The sequence below is a fragment of the Leptodactylus fuscus genome, chromosome 4 (genome assembly GCF_031893055.1).
Source record: "Leptodactylus fuscus isolate aLepFus1 chromosome 4, aLepFus1.hap2, whole genome shotgun sequence".
NCBI lineage: Eukaryota > Metazoa > Chordata > Amphibia > Anura > Leptodactylidae > Leptodactylus > Leptodactylus fuscus.
This window is the reverse complement of record NC_134268.1, coordinates 169,573,037-169,600,144: the sequence shown is the minus strand read 5'-3', so window position 1 is coordinate 169,600,144 and position 27,108 is coordinate 169,573,037. Positions and strand designations below refer to the sequence as shown.

At 43.8% G+C, this 27,108-nt stretch overlaps 1 protein-coding gene across 3 annotated transcripts in view; it reads left to right on the top strand.

Annotated features, from left to right (window-relative positions):
* RARB (retinoic acid receptor beta) overlaps nt 1-27,108 on the top strand; it is a 508,585-nt gene that overhangs the window by 428,183 nt on the left and 53,294 nt on the right. For all 3 annotated transcript variants that reach the window (XM_075271367.1, XM_075271368.1, XM_075271369.1), the window contains one exon: nt 17,884-18,044. In XM_075271367.1, coding sequence (XP_075127468.1) covers nt 17,884-18,044 — 161 coding nt within the window. The remainder of the gene's footprint in view (nt 1-17,883; nt 18,045-27,108) is intronic.

Sequence of the window (27,108 nt, the reverse complement as noted above, 5' to 3'; positions counted from 1 at the left end):
TAAAGCAATGTATTTAGGAAAACTCTTAAATTTGCATGATAGCATTACAGATAGGATACTTGAGATGGGAATACTTCTTTAAGTAAATTGGTGGAACAGTTTTTGAAAGAAGCCCTTTAAAACAAATATATAAACATACTTTTCTAGATATTTTTATGCTTAGAGATGATACGTAATTGTCCTCCGCTGTGACATTTTGGTAACTGCTACTATAATTCTCATAGATTCCTTCTGATTTGTGTGTATTGAAAAGAAAATAGATATTGAAGACGATATTGACGCATAGAATTAGTACATGACAATTTTGAGTTCTTCACATCACTGAGTGGTTAGTAGGTAAACTGGAGATCAGTCATCTCGTTTATGCATCTATATTTATAGGCTTTGATAATTTTTGTGTTTTGCTGTGAGTTATGGCATGTTACATTTTATACAATTACAAATGCATAAAAGTAACCTTGGATTATACACACGCACACACACACACACATATACAGTCATGGCCAAAAGTTTTGAGAATGATACAAATATAAATTTTTACAAAGTCTACTGCTTCAGTTTTTCTAATGGCAATTTGCATATACTCCAGAATGTTATAAAGAATGATCAGCTTAACAGCAATTACTTGCAAAGTCAATATTTGCCTAGAAAATGAACTTTATCCCCCAAAACACATTTCAACATCATTGCAGCCCTGCCTTAAAAGGACCAGCTAACACCGTTTCAGTGATTGCTCCATTAACACAGGTGTGGGTGTTGATGAGGACAGGGCTGGAGATCAATCTGTCATGATTAAGTAAGAATGACACCACTGGACACTTTAAAAGGAGGCTGGTGCTTGGCATCATTGTTTCTCTTTTGTTAGCCATGGTTATCGCTAAAGAAACACTTGCAGTCATCATTGCACTGCACAAAAATGGCCTAACAGGGAACAGCATCGCAGCTAGAAAGATTGCACCTCAGTCAACAATCTATCGCATCATCAAGAACTTCAAGGAGAGAGGTTCCATTGTTGGCAAAAAGGCTCCAGGGCACCCAAGAAAGACCAGCAAGCGCCAGGACCTTCTCTTAAAAGTGTTTCAGCTGCGGGATCGGGCTACCAGCAGTGCAGAGCTTGCTCAGGAATGGCAGCAGGCAGATGTGAGTGCATCTGCATGCATTGTGAGGGCGGAGACTCTTGGAACAAGGCCTGGTCTCAAGGAGGGCAGCAAAGAAGCCACTTCTCTCCAGAAAAAAAACATCAGGGACAGACTTATTCTGCAAAAGGTACAGGGAGTGGACTGCTGAGGACTGGGGTAAAGTCATTTTCTCTGATGAATCCCCTTTTCGATTGTTTGGGACATCTGGAAAACAGCTTATTCGGAGAAGATGAGGTGAGCGCTACCAACAGTCTTGTCTCATGCCAACTGTAAAGCATCCTGAAACCATTCATGTGTGGGGTTGCTTCTCAGCCAAGGGAATCGGCTCTCTCACAGTCTTGCCTAAAAACACAGCCATGAATAAAGAATGGTACCAGAATGTCCTCCAAGATCAACTTCTCCCAACCGTCCAAGAGCAGTTTGGCCATCAACAATGCCTTTTCCAGCATGATGGAGCACCTTGCCATAAAGCAAAGGTGATAACTAAATGGCTCAGGGAACAAAACATAGAGATTTTGGGTCCATGACCTGGAAACTCCCCAGATCTTAATCCCATTGAGAACTTGTGGTCAATCATCAAGATACGGGTGGACAAACAAAAACCTACAAATTCTGACAAAATGCAAGCATTGATTGTGCAAGAATGGACTGCTATCAGTCAGGATTTGGTCCAGAAGTTGATTGAGAGTATGCCAGGGAGAATTGCAGAGGTCCTGAAGAAGAAGGGTCAACACTGCAAATATTGACTTGCTGCATTAACTCATTCTAACTGTCAATATAAGCTTTTGTTACTCATAATATGATTGCAATTATATTTCTGTATGTGATAAAAACATCTGACAAACACACATAAAAACCAGAGGGCAGCAGATCATGTGAAAATATAATATTTGTGTCATTCTCAAAACTTTTGGCCATGACTGTATATACAGTATATATATATATATATATATATATATATATATATATATATATATATATATATATATATATAGACAAGAAAGCTGAAAACAAGGTAGACTTGTGTGGCAAATGCCCAAGGCAGTGTGTTAAAGTTGGGGCTTCCATTGAAGCATTACTTAATGGACAGTGATTGTAAATATGACAGTGTCGTGGGAGATGTGGTGCATTGTTGCTTCCCAAGAACGAAGACCCGGCAATGTGTGTTCACTTAACGGTCATAGTGTGGTTTTACTTCCTTTCATGCAAAACCACTCTCCCTTGCTGGCTTTGAAAGCCTTTCAGGGGAAAGTAAGATTGAATGATATTATTCATAATTTGCTCTATGTTCTGTAAAGATGGTTATGTAATAACTGTAATTGCATCAAGCCACCTAATGAGCATTTCTTCCACTACCATGTATGACAGATTAATAGCCCATGAATTCATTTTCTGCTTGTTGTGCCTCACAAAAGTATTTCACTGAGCAATTAATAAACCGGTAAAAAAAAATAATACTGTTGTTTTCTTTATTAATATGATGTTATCTCCGCACCGAGAAGCATCTTACAGGCGCCTTTTATCTTGTTCTTTCAAGAATTCCTTTCTAATTTGCATATTGAAGGGTCATTCATTAACCTCATTCAGGCTCTTGTGTTTTATCTTTATTCTAAGAACTATGTTCTATCTAAATTGGCTGCCTAAAATATTGACTTTCCTTAGGGAGGATCAGCAGGGAGGGAGGGGTACTAAGGGCAATGCTTTCTGGGAAACTAGGCAAAAAAAAAAAAAAAAAAACTACTGTTTCTACCATGCCGTTTACTTGTGAACCAGTCATAGACAATAGGACATCGATCTCCCCACACATATGTTTTAGTCTTTTCAACCTCATCAGCACCAGTCATGGAATACTAGAAAACCTTGTTGGTCTCAGCAACTCCTCAGCACCATGTTAAGAAACACCCAGGCAGTTTTCTGCTTTGACTAACAAAGGAATTCTATTAAAACAATAACACAAATTTTCTTACACATGGATCTTATGCTCACTGGCTAAATTCTGCATTTCTCCGATCCTGCATTGGTGATGTCACATATATTATTCCCGTGACCGCAGTGGCGAGTGTGGCGAACTATGAACATTATGTGAGAGAGGTGGATTATACTAAGCAAATTATGCGTGAAAGGAAGAAGAGGAGTAGGGAGGAGTTTCGACAGAAGAGGTAGGGCAGAAGAACAAGTGGTGGGACTTTGGAGAAGTCATGTGATAGTTCTCAATCAGTGGCGTAACTACCACCATAGCAGCAGAGGCAGCTGCCACAGGGCCCGGGACATTAGGGGCCCGGCGACAGCTACCCCTGCTACCCCGCTCTTATCACAGACAAACTGTTGTAACTGCGATAAGATCGGGGGAAAGCTTGTAGGACCTGTAGATGAAGGACCTTGTGTGACATCAGCCATCACATGACTAGGTGGGCATGTCTTTATAACCTGTACAGTCCTGCAAGAGATGAAGAGAAGGAGATATGTGGTGCTAGGTACTGAAGGGGAGGGGGGATGTCAGATGCAGGATGGAGAGTGTGTGTGTGTTTGTGTATGTATGTGTGGTGTGGAGGAGGGGAGAGGACAGCATCCTGATATCTGTGTATTAGGAGGAGGGGGAGGTCAGTGTCCGTGTCCTGATATCTGTGTATTAGGAGGAGGGGAAGGTCAGTGTCTGTAGATGGATCAGTACTCTACACATTGTTTGTATTCAGACTTGCCTGCAATTGCTGTTACTAATGACTGTCTAATAGTAGTCAGGGGGCGCTCTGTGTATTGTATTGTATTGTACTGAAGGGGAGGGGGATGTGAGATGCAGGATGGAGTGTGTGTGTCTGTGTGTGAGTGTGTATGTATGTGTGATGTGGAGCAATTGAGGAGCAACAGTAACCTAGGGGCAGAGATGGAGGGGAGGACATGAAAATGGGGGTAGAGATGAGGGGTGCATGAAACTGGGGGCAGATGGAGGGAGGGCATGAAATGTCATGTGACATCCGTGCGTTATTAAAGATGGCCAACACCACCAAAGACTGAAGTGGAGCCGGAGACAGGTAAGTAACTTTTTTTATATGTTTGTATCTCCCCTTGGTCTCTGGTTATTATACTCTGGGGGAAGGGGGGTCGGTCGGTCAAGGTCTTCGGTGTCGGTCAGGAAGAGGGGGGGGGCCATGTCAAAAGTTTGCCACGGGGCCCCGCCATTCCTAGTTACGCCACTGTTCTCAATAGATCTGCAGGCAGGCAGAGAGAATTCCTGATGGCACGGCAACCCATGTTAGAAAAAAAATACTAATGGAAAACAGATTATATAGGTGAAAAGCAGGGTAAGGAAAGACACGATGAAAAGACAACTATTACTATTGGTGGGGATGGTCATCAGACAAATTACTAAATAAAAAAAACACTGGAGGTGCCCAGAAACTAAATTCAATATAGCTGATAAATATGCTTGAAAATAAAATAGAAAATAGTTATGGTGAATGGCGTTACGGTAAATTAGATCTTAAAGGGATAACTATAAAACCCTACACTATACACATGAGTATATCCAGGTCCACTGATATTAACTGGAGTCATTAAAGGGGTTTTCCTGAACATGCTGCAAATCAAGTCTTCTAAGGGTGCATTCACACTGAGTAAACGCTAGCTTATTCTGAACGTAAAACACGTTCAGAATAAGCGGCGTCTAAAGCAGCTCCATTCATTTCTATGGGAGCGGGGATACGAGCGCTCCCCATAGAAATGAATGGGCTGCTTCTTTCACTCCGTGCAGTCCCATTGAAGTGAATGGGGAGTGCCGGCGTGTACGCTCCGGCATGAGCAGAGCTTGCCGTATACGCCGGCACTCCCCATTCACTTCAATGGGACTGCACGGAGTGAAAGAAGCAGACCATTCATTTCTATGGGGAGCGCTCGTATCCCCGCTCCCATAGAAATGAATGGAGCTGCTTTAGACGCCGCTTATTCTGAATGTGTTTTACGTTCAGAATAAGCTAGCGTTTACTCAGTGTGAATGCACCCTAACAGTGTAGCTTTTTATTGGATACCTTTTTGACAATTCTTTTACTGTCCCCGATATGTGGCATGTGCTGCACTTCCATGTCTGGTGTATGTCGGTCCTTCAGCCTGCATACTACAACTACGTTTCTGACAGTACAATTCTTCTTATATTCCTTGCCTCTCAGCTTGCTCACAACCTACTCCTTTCACCATCTTGCCTGGTGAGAACCTGACAAAATCACTTTAGAGCATGAATGGTATAGTCACAAAGGTGTGAAAAGCACCAAGCTAACAACCTGTACATGAAGGGAGCGGACCAGCAAGGAGAGGTCACATAAAGTATGTAAGGTACAAGCTCAGAAGACCTCCTTAAGGCCAGGACCCCGTGTAGCGTAAACACAGTGATTTTTATTCAGTGTTTTACAGTACCTGTAAAGTGGATGGGATTTTGGCTAATCTTATCCACACATTGCAGAAAAATACCTGCAGCAGACAAGCTGCGATTTCCAAAACTGTTGTTTTTGTAAATCGCAGCATGTCAATTCTACCTACGGAAACGTTGGTTGTTTTCCATATAGCTATAATTGAAGCAGAAAGGAAATCTCTGCAGACTTTGCGTGACAAGCTCTGCGGGATAAACTGCAATGTGTTTCCGCCACTGGGTTTTCCCTATTGCTTTTAGGCTGCGGTTCGCTATGTGGGGTCTTAGCCTGAATATGGCACTCAGTGGTGCGTGATATCATGCAAAAAACTGGTAACCTGATTTGCTTGGATCATATGGCGCCTTTATTGTGCCCTTAGAAAGTTGTAACATAACATCTTACCTAAAAAAAAGAAGAAAATAGGACTCCAGTTCCACTTTTATAAACGCCTTATCTATTGTTAACTCTGAATCTGTGTGACAGATCTACTAAAACCTTGAGTTTTTAGCTATGGATGGAACATATTTTAACTTTTTTTATTCTTCAACTCATGTACAAAGCAAATTGTACGGCTGACATTGAAAACGTCCACATTGCAGCCCTGGAGGCAATGCCTAGGGGTGATAAGCATTTAATAAGTGCAGGATTTGGCTCGCACTGTCCTGAATACATAACAAGCTTTTTCCCCCTATTTGCAGATAATACAATAACTGTTTGTTTAAGCAAGGAATATAACTTTAGAGTGTTCAGGAGACATCCATAAATCTTTGGATTAGAACTGAATACGATTTTAGCTTTTTGCATTCATCTAGTTCAGCATGCTTTTACAGGGCATTTTAGGCCTGGCTGGCTCCCTGATTGACAGTTATAATGGAGCTGGAAAAATAAGCAATCCAAATAGACTGACCCATTTTCTGTTGTACATTATCACTGCAAGAAAGTAAATGTTAATACGGCCCCTCGTTTAATTAACTGTGTATTATGTCTTCATTTTTAAGAGGTGCTTGTTAAGTGCCAGGATCCTTGAGAGGCCGGAGCAAAGAACACTAATTACTTTACTATTATGTGTTTTATGTCGCCTTGTTCTATGATGTACAGCCGAGATGTTTGATTACAAGGGAAGAAAGTCTGCCATATAACTGCTGAGTGGGGCATGGAAATTGCTCTTTTTTTACCAGTGAAAGAAGCCAAGGACTGGTGTGACCATAAGTAAATTAAGAAGTAGTCACTGGCCTCCTCCCTTATGTTTTGGCATCTTTATATTGTTGTTGATAATCTTATAGTCTCTGTTCTTTCCTGCTTTCTGTCCTTTACACCGAGGTCTTAAAACTATTATCTTAACCTTACTTAGGGACTGATAAATGTGTAATACCGTTCTGTAAGGCTAGCGGTGCAGGGTTTAATATTTCAGCCCCATTCTCTGCCTATGTATGGCCTGATGAACAGAAATGCTTAATCTCCTGGAAACCCTCCAATATGTTGTAATTATACCATATTTCCTGGTGGAAAGAGAAGGATCAAGGGACAACAACTATGATAGTGGTCACTGAGACATCACAACCTCTATAACAACATTTGTTTTCATTATTTTTCATTTTCTCACTTAAGTGGAAACTCTGGTAATTTTTTTGGGCTCATTATATCATTATATTATATTATCTGAAATACCCTCAATAGGAATAGTTTGACTAATAGTTTCAATATTAGTCTATGAAGAGCAGAGGAGAAGGATGCTGGAAATACAGTACACTCCTATTATTGCTGCTGGCATACTCCGCCACTCTGTGAGTACCGTATTGTTAATACTGCTATGCTTGTAGATAACAGGCTAACAGTGCACAGAACAAGGCAATAAATTAATTAACCAGCTGGCAGCAGACTCCTATCCCTACTGTAATCAACAGTCTGATTGAATATAGTGAGGATGAAAGCCTTCATATTGTAGGGAAGAAAACTTGTCTTCTTAATACAATGTACTACAAAGTTTCTTATATTACTGTGTATTATCCTGTACCTGTATTACTATGCTGCTGTAACATGCTGAAATTTTCCCAATGTGGGACTATTAAAGGATTATCTTATCCTATCTTCAGCTACACTATTCATTTATGAAAAGGGTCGTTTATACTAGAGGTATGGTGTAACGCCATTAAAAATAGTACGGTAAATGTACCAGATATATTAATGGTGTACACAAGAAAAATTTCAGCTGCATCATATTAATTTATGCCATTCATGTGAAGGTATAAAGGACAAAAGTACCAAACCTAATGTGACAAAGGTGTGCCAAAAATCTCAAACGGCGTCTATGCATCTTTTCATAGATTGGCACTTCTTCTGACTTCCTCGGTTCCATCTAAATATTAGACAGCATGAGTAAATCCACCCTACTATTTGTAAAACTTTGAGGCTAATGCCCCACGGCCGCCGCCTCCCCTCCCCTCTTGATAATACTCATCTATGGACAGGCACTGCAAGCAGAGGGAGGGGGCGTTCCTCCCCGCTCACACTGTACAGCGCGATGGGCACTGCTGTGGAGAAGGACGGTCCTGACAGACTGTCAGAAACGCCCTTCTGACTGTAAAGAGCTACGGTACTGGGACCGATAGCGCTTTACCCGGGGCACAGATCGGGAAAGCCGATAGTTCGCTGAATTCAGTGCACTGTCAGCTTTCCAGCAGTATATAGAACTGCCTGTGCCCAATCTGATGAAAGGTCCTCTTTAAGAACATTTTTCAGTAAGAGTTTTCCTCTGCGAACTTTCTGCCCCTATTATTATAACTATTTAGAAAATGCGAGCATTCCCTTAGGTATAATTGACATGCAGCTATTTTTGAAACATGCAAGCTCTTTTTAATACATAGGTTTTCTGCTGCAATTTCTTTTCTGCACTTTGTGGATGGGATGTGCCAGAATCCCATCTGCTTTGTTGGTACGGCAAAACAGCGTTTTTTTGCTGCACCATTTCCGCACCTGCCGGCCAAAAACTAAGGTGTGCTCTTATTTTTTTTCTGTTTTTAAAGAAAGATAAAAAAAAATACAACCATGCTCCATGAAAAAGCCACAAGTCTGAACCATATATAGAAATCAATGGGCCTGTGTTCAAGTGAATGGGGCTGAGCTACACTGTGTATGGTATTTAGTAAAGAGGCTGCAGCCCTAAACCTATTGCTATGGCCTTTTCAAACAGCTGATCTGTGGGGGTCTCTGGTGTCGGACTCCATGGATCAAATATTGATATCCTATCTACAATAGCCTTTGCCTTCGAAGACCCAGCATGTCCGTGCAATGTATCACATCTGTGCTGCCTATAAATTAGACAGTTGTTGCTGGGCTCTACCACAGGCTACAGCCAGTTGCTGGATCCCAGCAAGGTAACGTCCTTTCATCTTGTCAGGGGACCAGTCTAACAGACTACTAATATGCTAATGTATATACAGTAAATTATTCCTATGGAAAGAACAAGACCTATGAAACGGTTCTTGTAACAAAAGGTGCAAAAATAATTTTGTTAATGATATTATTTTCTCGCTCCTTTAACCTTCACCGTCTCTATAGACAGCAGTTTATCTCAGCACTTACTTGCTGTTTTTTTTTTTTCTTTTTGAATGGATCCCGAAGGTATCAAATAGAGAAAGGACAGCTTCTTATCTAGCAAGCCTCGCAAAACACACAACCTCTTTACTCCATTTCAGACGTCATCTGACATCCAAGTTACAGCCTTTGTTTCCATTTCTGAGCCAAGAAAACTGGGTCAGTTAATCCAAGTAGAAAACGTTATTTTAGTGAGTTAACTCTGTGTGATGAAGTACGGGGAAGAAAGTCGTCGGCTAGTACGCTGCTTTACTGTGATCTTCAGAATCTCACAACTCGCCCTCGTTCACACTCGCATGGAAAATTCTCATTTTAAAGCGATAACTTTACACTTCTCAAAAACTATCATTTCCCTTCTCTCCAACACCTCTATATCTTATTAGTTTTTGATGTGAAACTCAAGGTAGGGGCAAAACTGCAAAGTGCTAAAAAGTCATCTAAATAATATATATGAGACCAGGGTCAAAGAAGGAGTTAAGACGGTTTGACCTCGGCTGACAAAAAGGCACCATTTAAGCCAACCTCCTAATTACTACGGTGGCTTGCCATTTAATACTGTGATCTTGTTTCTACTAAATCAGAGGAGCGCCAAGTAAAAGAAAAGTCAACCTGTCATAGGATTGTAGGCGAGACAAAGAAAAACACCTGGTAGCAGTTTATAGATGAAGCACCTTTGACTTTCTATTATCCTTTACCCATACGTATTGCTGTGTATGAAGCTAATGGCATATTAAGAGCATCAATCTACTCAATGGCTAATAAAAGGTTTGCAAAAAAGTTATTAAACAGAATTCTGTTTTATGGTTCTGTGTAGTAACTGTGCTTTAAAACACTCATAAAATTATTTTAAAAAATACAGATAAATATAAGCCATTCAGTTTTCTTGTTCTGTTAAGTTGTGGCAAATTGTTTTTCGCATTAGATACAACTGTTACTGGAAAAAGTTGGGTACCAGCCAATATGGCAGTCTTTATGGGTCCCACAGTGGCTGTTGGCAAAGCTTCCCAAACTCCCGATCAGCAATTCTGCCTGGTTGTGCAACAGAGTGGGAGTGGTGGATGATGTATCGCTGTATAATTACTTAGATTTGCCCTTTGGGAGTTTCAGGGTTTGCTTCTGCAGAAAACTATATTCTTCAGAAATAAGTTGGAGAAATAGATTTTTGTTTGACATCAATTAACAAGTTGTCTGGCCTAGAAACCCCATTTAGAAATATCCTCTTCATTCAGAGTTACAATATGTTCACAGAGTTTTCTGCAGGCGGATTATGACGCAGAATCCGCCTCAAAATTCACCTGCAAAAACACCCCCTATTCATTTCAATGGGAGTCAATCTCAGTTTTTTTCCACTAGCTAGAGGAAAATATATGCGACATGCCATATCTTCACATGGATTCTGCGGCTGAGTCAGCGCAGCGTCCGCGGCTTGAGACGCCTTCCTGCTTGGGCCCATTCATCCGGGCCTAATCAGGAGCGGGAAAAGCCACGCGGCGGAAAAGGTTTCTGCCGTGTGAACTTACCTTTAGAAGGGACTTGCTCATTTGGTATCTCCAACAATTAGCCAGAGGATCGTTGCCTTTGTTAACCCATCATGTCAGTATCAGCGTTACACAATAGTCCCACTGATTTCAATGGGAATGTTTGATTTTCCCTGTGGTGGCCCTGCCAGATTACAGCTGATTGTTGGAGGTCACAGTGGTTGGTCCCAATGCAGTGATCTCAGGTTTATTGTTTTTTTTTATAAGACAGTTTGCAGATATCCACATCAGGCCATATTTACACACACAGTTTCTGTATCTTTTTTTTTTTTAGATTTACAGGTAACCCCCCCCCCCCAAAAAAAAAACAAAAAAAAAACATTGGAGCTGGGTGTTTATTTTAAAAGGAACCATGAATTATAATACATACATACAAAGTTTTTTTTGTGGAGTTTTTACAATTTGTGGTGTCTTTTTCAGTACTCTTTGGGTATGGAACTTTTCCAGGATTTTTTTTTTTTTTTTTACCATAGACCGTTCTCAAAAGTAATAATCATGTTAAAATACTACAAAATAAAACAATACAAACACTCAAAAATAGTGCACTCAAAGGGATCCTTACAGACATAGTAGGTGCCTGATTCTTCCATATACTATGACGAAAGATAAGGATTGTATTTTCTTAGAATGTATGCTGACACTGCAAAACAATACAGTGAAAAAATAACTTACGGCAACTAAAAACACACGGCGGAAAAAAAAGAAAACGCATTGCATTACCCTATTAAATCTATAGGGGAAACGATTGTGATTCTATTTTAAAATTAGCGTGCTTGTGTTTCTACAAGGTGGGGCCATAGCCACAGTAGGCAACACACTGAGCGATATCTCTGTGATTTATCTGCTACAAATATTCTCGTGGCTAACCCATGACAAGTTGTAATTGCAGCAAAGTGAATGTGATTTAGCAGCGTGCTAGCATTAGCAGGACATGAAACCCACAGTTTTGGGGGATTCCCAGCCTAATAATAGCAGTTTTCTGGTCATCCTGGTACTGGATTATGCTCAGCTCTTCCTGGCACCCCTTGTGGTGGTGGGTGCCAAGGTAATAGTTGTTAATCGCCTTAGAGGTTAATCGCCTTTTTACCTGCTAAGGCCATTTTTACAAGTCCCATCTGAGAAACACATTCCAAGTATTGGCCATATTTCCCAGACTGACACAGCTATGTAAACTAAACTCACTGGTGGATCACTACAGTACTGACTAGACATACTGTATAAAGCTGTCAGCTCAGTACTGTAGTCTGGAATATGGCCCTCACATTGAACGTGTTGTGTGAACCTCTTGTGTGTGCCCAACGCTAAACCCCTTCACAGTGATGGACGCTGTCAAACAGTGACCATTTCTAAAGTACTGATAAGGTGTTGGGAAAAAAAATGACAGATGAGAAAAATATTTTATTGAAATTGCCCAAGACACCCATCCACATCCTTCGTTGGTCAGCTTTGTATGAAGACTCTGTGCAGCACGCAAGAGGAAAAGGATGAACATCATCAATTTTGGCACTTAAGGAAGTTATTTTTGTGCCAGCAACACGATTTCTTGGAGTGTTAACCCTGCTATATCTGTATAATGTAGAATGGTTATATAAAAAATCTTACAGATATAAATTATTATGGATAATCTTCCTAATGGCTAACACTTGACCCATGTCTGCTCATAAAATGATCGGTCATGTTGGATTTTTGTTGGCCCTGTTGGGTTGTGTATGGTATATTTCTGATCAGTGGATACTTTGTATTGTTGTACTTATAGCTGGCCCTTTTTAGTCTGTCATATTTTGGGAAAATAATTTATATGAAAAATCAGATGATTTGTCAAGTGTTGGCTACTTCTATAAAGTGTAAGTGATAGAAATGATAGTCATCGGTCAAGATGTACAAAAAAAAAGTAAATATATGGTAGATACTGTATATATTAGATGATGAAATAACCATCAAACAATAGAAAATGTGGACAGTATGGTGGCTCAGTAGTAAGCCTTGCACAACTGCAGTCCTGGGTTCAAATCCTGCCAAGGGCAACATCTGCCAGGGGTTTGTATGTGTTTCCTCCCACACTCCAAAAAGACATATTGATAGGGGAAAAAATGGAAAAATGTTATTTAAAGTAAAATGGTATTTAAATGGTTATTTTGCCTAAAAAAGAGAAATACCTAAAACCTTATTTGTTTTTTCTTAAGTTCTGATATTGACCAGGTTCAAGTAGCTGGATTCTTCACTCACATTTACTTTATATAGTAGGATATAGCATATATGAAACATTACTGTATACACTCGAGTATAAGCCGACCCGAATATAAGCCAAGGCCTCTAATTTTACCACAAAAAAACTGGGAAAACTTATTGACTCGAGTATAAGCAGAGGGGGGAAATGCAGCAGCTACTGGAAAATTTCAAAAATTAAAATGGCCGGAGTTCTTGGGTGCAGTAAGTGCTGGGGAAGGGGAGGGGGTGTTTTTGGTTGTCTGTCTGCCCTTTCCCTGAGCTTGAGGACTGGGTTTTTTTCCCCCCACTTGGAATTCAGCCTGGCTGAATATAGGGTATCTGCAGTGCTCCTATTAACCCCTTCTCGACGGAATAGGAGCACTGCAGATACCCTATATTCAGTAGACCTGGCACTTTCAGATACAGGGATACCTAATGTGTATGTTTCACAGTAATTTTCTACTTTGAGGGCAGGTTCACACCAGCGCCCGATCTCCGTTATGCAGGTTTCCTCTTCCTGCCTGAGAAACTGGGCAGGAGACTGAAACCAGCATGGGTTTGAAAAGTGTTCGCCGGTGAGCGTCTTCTGCTCTCCGCAGCAAAACCGTTTTTTTTTTTAGTCGGACATGCAGGACTTAAAAAAAAAAGTTTCGCCATGGACAGCAGAAGACGCTCACCGACAGACAGTGAATGTTGGTTTCTGTCTTCTGCCGACAGAAAACGGAAACCTGCATAACTGAGATCGGGTGCTGTAAACCCGCCCTTATATGTATTCTAGGGAAAGGAGTGATTTAGAACTTTTATTTACTTTATTTTTTATTATATTCCTTTTAAACTTTTTTTTTTTTTTTACTATTTCTTTTAGCCCCCCCTGGGGGACTTGAACCTGCAATCATTCGATTGCAAGTCCCATAGACGGCAATACAAGTGTATTGCCGTCTATGGGAGATTCTCTGCACTACTATTATGGATGGTCATAGACCAGCTGCAATAGTAATATAGCGATGACAGGCCTGGGAGCCTTCATTAGGCTCCCGGCTGTCATCGGAACAGGTCGGCTCCTGCAACTTTAAAGGTATGGGGCCGGTGGTGACCGACCCGGGGGCTAATTTTGAACTTGGAGGGGGGAGGACATCTCCGGAGGGCACCTCCGCTATAACGCTTACAGCGGAGATGCCGAAACTTATGCCTGCACTCAGAGATTGCAGGCATAAGCTTCAGCACCTCCGCTGTAAGCGTTACAGCGAAGGTGCCGGTTTCTATGGCGACCGCTCCGCAGAGCGGCGCCATTACACTTACAGACCCGGCATCCGGACCCAGTATACAGACATCGGGGCGGGTGACAGGGCCCACAGCATCGCCACGCTCCTGCCATGAGCATGGCGATGCTGTACATTAAAAACTGCAGAAGTACTTACTTACAAAAACTGTGCTGAAAAACTTGGCGTATACTCGAGTATATACAGTACCTTATAAAGTATGATAATAGCTTGGCCCCAAGTAAAGCCCTATTCAGACCAAGCCTCTGCTTACTACATACTCCTATGTTTATAAAAGTCCATCAACTTGAAGCCAAAAGGATGTCATTTTGAGCTCCATCAGCCCAGTATACATGTACAGTATACTTTTATTTTAATATAGGACCCCATGGGTAACATATACTGTATGTCCCATTGTATGTCTATACCAGGGGTCAGCAACCTTCGGCTCTCCAGCTGCTGTGAAACTACAACTCCCAACATGCTCCATTCATGTTCATGAGAGTTCCAAGAACAGCAGAGCCAGTATGCATGCTGGGAGTTGTAGTTTGACAACAGCTGGAGTGCTGAAGTTTACCTACCCCTGTTCTATACAATGGGATGCATGGCAAGCACCCATAGGGGGTATACTTTTATACTTTGGGAGTTTTTCCTGCTACAGACATCAGATAGGGGCCATTATTGTGATGTGAACAGGACCTTAACCTTATGTTGTTGCATTCCCTTGGATCTAATGCTTTTTTGATGATCTATTGTACCTTTGATGAAAGTGACGTCTAAGAAATAAAATGAGCCATGGCTGCTGAGCTGCGGTCGCAGACTTTGCAATGACTGACTGTCCCTGGGGACAGAATCACTCAGTCTTGTAGAATGGGGTGACATTTAAGAAAGAAACGCAGAGGAAAATGTCATGCTTAAAAAATTAGGTTCAAACATTCTGGTTTCTGATTTATTTTTATTATAGGCAGGGTTGGAATAGTGATGGATTATCAGGCTCGGAAATGTTTGGTGAATTTTTCACGTTTTGTTTTAATCAGAATAATCTAATTTTCCATAGTATTGAGTATGTGAAAGCCAAGGCTAGTGAGGCCAGATGGATGGTTTTTACTTATAAATCTCTGCAATAATCTGATGAAGCCAGCAGGAATGTAACAGATTTACCCCACACGCTCTTTTATTAAAACTATTTGCAAGTGTGCAAAAGGGAGCAGAAATATGGCAATCTATGCAAAAGAATATACATTTGTCTTGTCTAATCGAGTATACTAAATCAAGATAATTAAGTTGTGACTGCTTAAGTATACCCAGCGGAGTCCACAGAGAAGCAGGACTGCTTTATCTATATTCTCCTAGTATAGATATATACAGAAATACATGCAAACACAATGGATAGATGATAGATAGATAGATAGATAGATAGATAGATAGATAGATAGATAGATAGATAGATAGATAGATGATAGATAGATAGATAGATAGATAGATAGATAGATAGATAGATAGATAGATAGATAGGCATTAGATATGTAGAAATTGATTCTAAATAGATTACTGCTAAATCAAACGGCATTAGAAATATAAAGAGAGATAGATACAGAAGATGGATGGATAGATAGATAAATATAAAGAAATTAGACATATAGATTGATACTAGATAGAACTGTAGTTAGATATACATTAGATACATAGAAAGTGATACTAAATAGATTACTACTACAATACAATATCCTTAGAAATATAACAAGAGAGATAGATAAAATGGATGGATGGTAAATATAAAGAAAATTAGATTTATAGAGATTGATAATAAATAGATTGATATTGAATATAATGACATTAGCTACATAGATACATATAACAAGAGAAATGGATGGATGGATGGATGGATGGATAATAGAAAGAAAACTAGGTGTATAGAAATTTATGTTAACTGTAACAGCATTAGCAATATAAAGAGATAGGTAGATAGATAGGTAGAAAATTAGATATATAGAGATTGATACTGTGTATATAAATAAATTCATACTAAATATGACTGTATTAGCAACATAAAGAGATAGATAGATAGATAGATAGATAGATAGATAGATAGATAGATAGATAGATAGATAATTTTTGTTGGGTGTCCCCAAGTACGTGTGAATGTGTGTTTCAGAATGAGAGGGGATTTTTCATGTAAGGCTTCTAGGAATTGAAAAATCAGGTAGCAGTAAAGCTGCTGCAAAAATACTGTTGAGTGATTCCCCTGTGAATCATTTCCTTGTATCTGGGAATCCTTGGCAGAAATTCATAAGACTGCCCTAAATGATGTGTTTGTGCTCCACTAGCAGCCATGGAGCTAAGTAGGATCAGGAAAGCTGTCAGTCTGCTAATAGGGTTATATTCCAAAAAGCTAATAGCATTGCTGTGTTTTAATGTTGGCGTACTGAGTTTAGAAGTATAATGAACAGCAAACAGCAAGCATGATACAATGTGACATAGAGAATACACTTTTCTCCTGCCCTGCTCTGATACATTAGTAAGATATCTGATCATTTCTGTGTTATTCCTTTATTAAGAAGTGAAAATAAATTTCATGACGTTATCTGAATTTCTGCATAAAAAGACTCATTGATTAATCCCTTAAAGGGAACCTGTCACCATGTAAATACTATCCATTCTACCAATATCATGGGATACAGCAGGGGGCTTTGTAGATATATAGTTATGTGGGAAAAGATTGAGTATTACTTATTGACTGGGCTTAGGAGTTCATTGGGTGAATCTTCTCAATGACTGGTAGCCTTCCCTTTATCTCTGGATAGGACCATCCACTGGACATGTAAGCTCAGAATGAGCAGGGATTTCACTAAATAAGTTACTTTTATTAAGGTTTTAACTGGACATTCCCAGTATGGGGCTTTCATTATGTTATGAAGTCTTACTCAACCAGATAATGATGTCCTATGAGAAGCTTGAGTGTTAGCACCATCTTCAGGGGGATACATAGATGAAAGGGGTTCATGAGTTGGGTTATCTTCACTGCTTAATTTCATTTCCATAACCCATTGGCCAATTTCCACATTCTTTGGAATTTCTTTTGACAAAAGAGTCATCCACAGATTCCCTTCAAGGAGGAATGATCAAGTTGGAGTCTCAGATATACTGAATTCATTCTGACGTGAAAGTGACCCTCTGGTTCTCCATACCACTGTAACATAACATGGGTAATATGTAGTTAAAAGTACATATAGCTTTTTACCCCTTCTGCCATTTTCGGAACCCTTCTACAATGGCGACCAGACTACCCTATGCACAATGTGCTTTAATAGTCTGAGGCAGTATTCTCAGACTAGTGCCGGCCATTGTAGGTGAAAGCAGGAGGGTCCAAGAAGTGGCAAAGAAAAGCAGAAGACACCAGGAACCAACAGAAAGGCTAAAAGGAGGCCAATAAGTGCTTTATATATACTTTGTACATGTGATGTTTGTAGCAAAGAAACTTTACTGTAATGTCTGGATCTACCCGGGAAATATAGATAGCATTCAGGCTTAGGTATCAAAGGTCATCTAAGAGTGTCATAGTGGGAATATACACTGAAAGATGTCTTCTAGTTGTACAGATAAGTGTTCACCATATGGCATCCAGATATATCTCCATCATCCCATCACTACAAACAGTTAGATAGCAGCTTTCACATCCTTGGAATCACTTTGTGATAGTGTTTAAGCCCAGTAGCCAGTATCTGAAGTGTCTTCATCTCTCCTGCAGCAGTCAGAAATGACAGAAACAAGAAGAAGAAAGAACCCTCGAAACAGGAGTGCACGGAGAACTATGAGATGACAGCCGAGCTCGATGACCTGACAGAGAAAATCAGAAAAGCGCATCAAGAAACCTTCCCCTCCCTGTGTCAGCTGGGAAAATACACTACGGTAAGTTTTACCTGCTAATGATTTGGAAGCGCTGCACCCCAGACACCGATCTCACATGTAGGATTACATTTTCTTTTCATCTACTGCTAGTCATGATTTATGAATGTGATGGTAAGACTCCCGATACATGTTCTCGAGGAAGAAGATGAAGAAGATTTGGTCCAGAGATTCCTCTCCTTTATGCTCTGCATATTCTCTACACAAATGTGTGCTCATTATTTGCTCCATCTTCTTCATTCAATCTCTGCTACTATTAACAGTTGTACACAAGGGCATTGTTACCTGCTGTGCAGAGAGCTTTATCTTGAAGAAGAGATCACTGATCTTTTGCACCGAAGTACAAGAAAAAGCACCTTACCTAATGTAAAGACAACATCCAGTTCTGTATTCATAGGCACATGCTTAGGGAAACTGGATTGAAAGGGCCAAAATGAACAAAAAATGTAAGTTTATTACTTGCTATTCTCTTTTGCTCTGTTTTTTTTTTTTATTCCTTTTATTTCTTGAACCAAATATTCACAATTAAACATTATTTTACAAGATAAATAAAAAGTTCAGTGTTGAGTCTAACATGAAAAAGTTAAGTCATGAGTTACAACTGGGATGGTAATGGAGGTTTCTCTAGTGATTTGTATTCTGAGATGTCTCATGTTAGTCCCGGTGCAGTGATGTAGGAAAAATGATGAGAATGTAGTTGAGTTGACCATTAAATATGTATTGGAGGTTCTGCCGATGTTTGTTTAGCCTATATCAGGGGTAAAAACCACCTAAATGTTAAATGCCAACATGCCTGATTTTTTTTGTTTTAAAGGAAGATAAGCTTACCCACAAAGGTGTTGGGCACTATCTTATTCTCTTCCCCTATACAGAACATATGTATGCTTGGCCGAACTAGACATACCTGTGTATGGGACCTCACAAATAACCCATCGATGCACTGTCTTATGGATAGACCAGCATTGTTTCCTGGCACTCCTCTTTCTATGGCTCAGTTCCTTTTACTATCAACATCAAAGCTCAGAACATGTTTAGCAAATGTCATCATCATTTCATATTAATATATGGTGGGATTAAATAGAGATTCTCACCAGCTCTTTTCATCATTTAATAGATGATGCTCCACTAATTCTTGCACAGTTAGACTTTTTCTCTAGCCGCCACTGTTCCTGACTAGAGATGAGCGAACACTAAAATGTTCGAGGTTCGAAATTCGATTCGAACAGCCGCTCAATGTTCGTGTGTTCGAACGGGTTTCGAACCCCATTATAGTCTATGGGGAACAGATACTCGTTAAGGGGGAAACCCAAATCCGTGTCTGGAGGGTCACCAAGTCCACTATGACACCCCAGGAAATGATGCCAACACCTCTGGAATGACACTGGGACAGCAGGGGAAGCATGTCTGGGGGCATCTAACACACCAAAGACCCTCTATTACCCCAACATCACAGCCTAACAACTACACACTTTACACACTCAATACCACCTCTCTGACAGTAGGAAAACACCTTGAAACATGTGTATTTGGCACTTGCAGTGAGGAGAGCTTGTCACCAGCAGTGAATTTGGCCCTTGTAGTAAGTTGAGGTTGGCACCAACATTTGTTTTGAAAATCAGGGTGGATTGAGCCTCTAACCAGCAGAGTTTGGGCAAATTCATGGTGGAGGGAGCCTCTAAAAACCCCAGTTTGGACCAATTCATGGTGGAGGGAGCCTCTAACCAGCCCAGTTTGGGCAAATTCATGGTGGAGGGAGCCTCTAAAAAACCCAGTTTGGACCAATTCATGGTGGAGGGAGCCTCTAACCAGCCCAGTTTGGGCAAATTCATGGTGGAGGGAGCCTCTAACCAGCCCAGTTTGGACCAATTAATGGTGGAGGGAGCCTCTAACCAGCCCAGTTTGGACCAATTAATGGTGGAGGGAGCCTCTAAAAAACCCAGTTTGGACCAATTCATGGTGGAGGGAGCCTCTAAACAGCCCAGTTTGGGCAAATTCATGGTGGAGGGAGCCTCTAAAAAACCCAGTTTGGACCAATTCATGGTGGAGGGAGCCTCTAACCAGCCCAGTTTGGACCAATTAATGGTGGAGGGAGCCTCTAAACAGCCAAGTTTGGACCAATTCATGGTGGAGGGAGCCTCTAAAAAACCCAGTTTGGACCAATTCATGGTGGAGGGAGCCTCTAAACAGCCCAGTTTGGGCAAATTCATGGTGGAGGGAGCCTCTAAAAAACCCAGTTTGGACCAATTCATGGTGGAGGGAGCCTCTAACCAGCCCAGTTTGGACCAATTAATGGTGGAGGGAGCCTCTAAACAGCCAAGTTTGGACCAATTCATGGTGGAGGGAGCCTCTAAAAACCCCAGTTTGGACCAATTCATGGTGGAGGGAGCCTCTAACCAGCCCAGTTTGGACCAATTAATGGTGGAGGGAGCCTCTAACCACCCCAGTTTGGACCAATTCATGGTGGAGGGAGCCTCTAACCAGCCCAGTTTGGGCAAATTCATGGTGGAGGGAGCCTCTAAACAGCCCAGTTTGGGCAAATTCATGGTGGAGGGAGCCTCTAACCAGCCCAGTTTGGACCAATTAATGGTGGAGGGAGCCTCTAACCAGCCCAGTTTGGACCAATTAATGGTGGAGGGAGCCTCTAACCACCCCAGTTTGGACCAATTCATGGTGGAGGGAGCCTCTAAACAGCCAAGTTTGGACCAATTCATGGTGGAGGGAGCCTCTAAAAACCCCAGTTTGGACCAATTCATGGTGGAGGGAGCCTCTAACCAGCCCAGTTTGGGCAAATTCATGGTGGAGGGAGCCTCTAAACAGCCCAGTTTGGGCAAATTCATGGTGGAGGGAGCCTCTAACCAGCCCAGTTTGGACCAATTAATGGTGGAGGGAGCCTCTAACCAGCCCAGTTTGGACCAATTAATGGTGGAGGGAGCCTCTAACCACCCCAGTTTGGACCAATTCATGGTGGAGGGAGCCTCTAAAAACCCCAGTTTGGACCAATTCATGGTGGAGGGAGCCTCTAACCAGCCCAGTTTGGGCAAATTCATGGTGGAGGGAGCCTCTAAACAGCCCAGTTTGGGCAAATTCATGGTGGAGGGAGCCTCTAACCAGCCCAGTTTGGACCAATTAATGGTGGAGGGAGCCTCTAACCAGCCCAGTTTGGACCAATTAATGGTGGAGGGAGCCTCTAACCACCCCAGTTTGGACCAATTCATGGTGGAGGGAGCCTCTAAACAGCCAAGTTTGGACCAATTCATGGTGGAGGGAGCCTCTAAAAACCCCAGTTTGGACCAATTCATGGTGGAGGGAGCCTCTAACCAGCCCAGTTTGGGCAAATTCATGGTGGAGGGAGCCTCTAAACAGCCCAGTTTGGGCAAATTCATGGTGGAGGGAGCCTCTAACCAGCCCAGTTTGGACCAATTAATGGTGGAGGGAGCCTCTAACCAGCCCAGTTTGGACCAATTAATGGTGGAGGGAGCCTCTAAAAAACCCAGTTTGGACCAATTCATGGTGGAGGGAGCCTCTAAACAGCCCAGTTTGGGCAAATTCATGGTGGAGGGAGCCTCTAAAAAACCCAGTTTGGACCAATTCATGGTGGAGGGAGCCTCTAACCAGCCCAGTTTGGACCAATTAATGGTGGAGGGAGCCTCTAAACAGCCAAGTTTGGACCAATTCATGGTGGAGGGAGCCTCTAAAAAACCCAGTTTGGACCAATTCATGGTGGAGGGAGCCTCTAAACAGCCCAGTTTGGGCAAATTCATGGTGGAGGGAGCCTCTAAAAAACCCAGTTTGGACCAATTCATGGTGGAGGGAGCCTCTAACCAGCCCAGTTTGGACCAATTAATGGTGGAGGGAGCCTCTAAACAGCCAAGTTTGGACCAATTCATGGTGGAGGGAGCCTCTAAAAACCCCAGTTTGGACCAATTCATGGTGGAGGGAGCCTCTAACCAGCCCAGTTTGGACCAATTAATGGTGGAGGGAGCCTCTAACCACCCCAGTTTGGACCAATTCATGGTGGAGGGAGCCTCTAACCAGCCCAGTTTGGGCAAATTCATGGTGGAGGGAGCCTCTAAACAGCCCAGTTTGGGCAAATTCATGGTGGAGGGAGCCTCTAACCAGCCCAGTTTGGACCAATTAATGGTGGAGGGAGCCTCTAACCAGCCCAGTTTGGACCAATTAATGGTGGAGGGAGCCTCTAACCACCCCAGTTTGGACCAATTCATGGTGGAGGGAGCCTCTAAACAGCCAAGTTTGGACCAATTCATGGTGGAGGGAGCCTCTAAAAACCCCAGTTTGGACCAATTCATGGTGGAGGGAGCCTCTAACCAGCCCAGTTTGGGCAAATTCATGGTGGAGGGAGCCTCTAAACAGCCCAGTTTGGGCAAATTCATGGTGGAGGGAGCCTCTAACCAGCCCAGTTTGGACCAATTAATGGTGGAGGGAGCCTCTAACCAGCCCAGTTTGGACCAATTAATGGTGGAGGGAGCCTCTAACCACCCCAGTTTGGACCAATTCATGGTGGAGGGAGCCTCTAAAAACCCCAGTTTGGACCAATTCATGGTGGAGGGAGCCTCTAACCAGCCCAGTTTGGGCAAATTCATGGTGGAGGGAGCCTCTAAACAGCCCAGTTTGGGCAAATTCATGGTGGAGGGAGCCTCTAACCAGCCCAGTTTGGACCAATTAATGGTGGAGGGAGCCTCTAACCAGCCCAGTTTGGACCAATTAATGGTGGAGGGAGCCTCTAACCACCCCAGTTTGGACCAATTCATGGTGGAGGGAGCCTCTAAACAGCCAAGTTTGGACCAATTCATGGTGGAGGGAGCCTCTAAAAACCCCAGTTTGGACCAATTCATGGTGGAGGGAGCCTCTAACCAGCCCAGTTTGGGCAAATTCATGGTGGAGGGAGCCTCTAAACAGCCCAGTTTGGGCAAATTCATGGTGGAGGGAGCCTCTAACCAGCCCAGTTTGGACCAATTAATGGTGGAGGGAGCCTCTAACCAGCCCAGTTTGGACCAATTAATGGTGGAGGGAGCCTCTAACCACCCCAGTTTGGACCAATTCATGGTGGAGGGAGCCTCTAAAAACCCCAGTTTGGACCAATTCATGGTGGAGGGAGCCTCTAACCAGCCCAGTTTGGGCAAATTCATGGTGGAGGGAGCCTCTAAACAGCCCAGTTTGGGCAAATTCATGGTGGAGGGAGCCTCTAACCAGCCCAGTTTGGACCAATTAATGGTGGAGGGAGCCTCTAACCAGCCCAGTTTGGACCAATTAATGGTGGAGGGAGCCTCTAACCACCCCAGTTTGGACCAATTCATGGTGGAGGGAGCCTCTAAACAGCCAAGTTTGGACCAATTCATGGTGGAGGGAGCCTCTAAAAACCCCAGTTTGGACCAATTCATGGTGGAGGGAGCCTCTAACCAGCCCAGTTTGGGCAAATTCATGGTGGAGGGAGCCTCTAAACAGCCCAGTTTGGGCAAATTCATGGTGGAGGGAGCCTCTAACCAGCCCAGTTTGGACCAATTAATGGTGGAGGGAGCCTCTAACCAGCCCAGTTTGGACCAATTAATGGTGGAGGGAGCCTCTAAAAACCCCAGTTTGGACCAATTCATGGTGGAGGGAGCCTCTAACCAGCCCAGTTTGGGCAAATTCATGGTGGAGGGAGCCTCTAAACAGCCCAGTTTGGGCAAATTCATGGTGGAGGGAGCCTCTAACCAGCCCAGTTTGGACCAATTAATGGTGGAGGGAGCCTCTAACCAGCCCAGTTTGGACCAATTAATGGTGGAGGGAGCCTCTAACCAGCCCAGTTTGGACCAATTAATGGTGGAGGGAGCCTCTAACCACCCCAGTTTGGACAAATTCATGGTGGAGGGAGCCTCTAAAAAACCCAGTTTGGACCAATTCATGGTGGAGGGAGCCTCTAAACAGCCCAGTTTGGGCAAATTCATGGTGGAGGGAGCCTCTAAACAGCCCAGTTTGGGCAAATTCATGGTGGAGGGAGCCTCTAACCAGCCCAGTTTGGACCAATTAATGGTGGAGGGAGCCTCTAACCAGCCCAGTTTGGACCAATTCATGGTGGAGGGAGCCTCTAAACAGCCCAGTTTGGGCAAATTCATGGTGGAAGGAGCCTCTAACCAGCAGAGTTGTGGGAAAGCAGGGTGGAGGGAGCCTCTAACCAGCAGAGTTGGTGGAAATCAGGGTGGAGGGAGCCTCTAACCAGCAGAGTTGGGGGAAATCATGTTGGAGGGAGCCTAGTATTAGCAGAATTGTGCAACGCTTATGGTGGATGAGTATGAGGATGCGGAGGAATTGGAGAGGTTGAGTACAGACATGGAGTTTCATGTTGGGGTGCTTTACACAGGTGGGCACAAAAATGAAGGCTCTATCCAGTGGTGGTTCATTTTTATCAAAGTGAGCCGGTCGGCACTCTCAGCTGACAGACGGGTGCGCTTGTCAGTGATGATGCCACCGGCTGCACTGAACACCCTCTCAGATAGGACGCTGGCGGCAGGACAGGACAGCACCTCCAAGGCATATAGGGCAAGTTCAAGCCACAGGTCCAACTTCGACACCCAATACGTGTAGGGCGCAGAGGGGTCGGAGAGGACAGGGCTGTGGTCGGAAAGGTATTCCCGCAACATGCGCCTATACTTCTCACGCCTGGTGACACTAGGACCCTCCGTGGCGGCACTTTGGCGAGGGGGTGCCATCAAGGTGTCCCAGACCTTAGACAGTGTGCCCCTCGTTTGTGTGGACCGGTGAGAACTTGGTTGCCTACTGGAGGAACTGCCCTCCCTGCCGCCACTGTCACATGCTGGAAACATCTCCATCATATTCTGCACCAATTGCCTGTGGCAAGCATTGATGCGATTGGCCCTCCCCTCTACCGGAATAAAAGACGAGATGTTGTTTTTATACCGGGGGTCAAGGATAGCAAAGATCCAGTACTGGTTGTCCTCCATGATTTTGACAATACGCTTGTCGGTTGTAAAGCACCCCAACATGAACTCAGCCATGTCTGCCACAGTGTTAGTTGGCATGACTCCTCTGGCCCCACCGGAAAGTTCAATCTCCATTTCCTCCTCATCCTCCATGTCTACCCATCCGCGCTGCAACAATGGGACGATTCGAAGTTGCCCGGAAGCCTCCTGTATCACCATCACATCATCGGACAACTCTTCTTCCTCCTCCTCCTCCTCCTCCTCCATTAAACGCAGTGAAGCGGACAGATGTGTGGACCTACTCTCCAGCTGTGACGGATCGGATGCTATCCCTAACTCCTCTGTGTGATCTGAGTTATCCCTGATGTCAATCAGGGATTCTCTCAGAACACACAAGAGCGGGATTGTAAGGCTCACCATCGCATCCTCAGAGCTCACCCTCCTTGTGGACTCCTCAAAGACCCGTAGGATGTCACAAAGGTCTCTCATCCATGGCCACTCATGGATGTGAAACTGAGGCAGCTGACTTTGTGGCACCCTAGGGTTTTGTAGCTGGTATTCCATCAAAGGTCTCTGCTGCTCAACCACTCTATTCAACATCTGAAACGTTGAGTTCCAGCGTGTGGGGACGTCGCACAAAAGCCGGTGTTGTGGCACATGCAGGCGTTGCTGGAGAGATTTTAAGCTAGCAGCGGCTACTGTCGACTTGCGAAAGTGGGCGCACATGCGCCGCACTTTCACCAGTAGCTCTGGAACATTGGGGTAGCTCTTTAGGAAACGTTGCACCACTAGGTTGAAGACGTGGGCCAGGCATGGAACATGTTGGAGTCCGGCAAGCTCCAGAGCTGCTACCAGGTTCCGGCCGTTATCACAAACGACCATGCCTGGGCCCAGGTGCAGCGGCTCAAACCATATTGCCGTCTCATCGAGGAGGGCATCCCTCACCTCGGAGGCAGTGTGCTGTCTGTCCCCCAAGCTGATCAGCTTCAGCACAGCCTGCTGACGTCTACCAACGCCAGTGCTGCAACGTTTCCAACTCGTAGCTGGGGTCAATCTAACAGCGGAGGAGGAGGCGGTGGCGGAGGAGGAGGCGGTGGCGGAGGAGGAGGCGGTAGAGGAGGAGGAGGAGGGGGGTGTTCTTCTCGTGTCCCTGCCAGGAATGTTAGGCGGGGAGACAAGGTACACCGGGCCAGTTTGGGAAGCAGTCCCAGCCTCAACTACATTCACCCAGTGTGCCGTCAGTGAAATGTAGCGTCCCTGTCCGCATGCACTTGTCCACGCGTCGGTGGTCAAGTGGACCTTTGTGCAAAGCGCGGAACTAAGGGCCCGCCTGATGTTGAGTGACACGTGCTGGTGCAAGGCGGGGACGGCACACCGGGAGAAGTAGTGACGGCTAGGGACGGCATAGCGAGGTGCCGCAGTTGCCATCAGGTCCAGGAAGGCGGGAGTTTCAACAAGCCGGAACGCCAACATCTCCTGGGCCAGCAGTTTAGCGATGTTGGCGTTCAAGGCTTGCGCGTGTGGGTGGTTAGCAGTGTATTTCTGCCGCCGCTCCAATGTCTGAGAGATGGTGGGTTGTTGTAAAGAAACGCCTGATGGTGCCTTTGATGGTGCAGGAGAAGGAGATAAGACAGGACCAGGGGAGGATGAGGTAGAAGTCAACAAAGTGGCGGAGGCAGATGAAGTGGTGTCCTGGCTCGTCCTCTGGAGTGCATCGCCAGCACAGTCAGCAGTGGCAGTGGCAGAGGCAGAGGCAGAGGCAGTGGCAGTGGCGTGAACGGCAGGCGGCCTTTGTCCTGCCGTTGCTGCCTGCCACTGATTCCAGTGCTTGGATTCCAAATGACGGCGCATTGAAGTGGTGGACAGGTTGCTCTTCTCAGAGCCCCTAATCAATTTCGAGAGGCAAATTGTGCAGACAACACTATATCTGTCCTCGGCGCATTCCTTGAAAAAACTCCACACCTTCGAGAAACGTGCCCTCGAGGTGGGAGTTTTTCGGGGCTGGGTACGAACTGGAACATCTTGGGAGATTCCGGGTGTGGCCTGGCTTCGCCTAAGCTGCTGACCTCTGCCTCTGCCTCTAGCTACCCTTTTTGGTGCTGCACCTGCCTCAACATCCACACTACTTT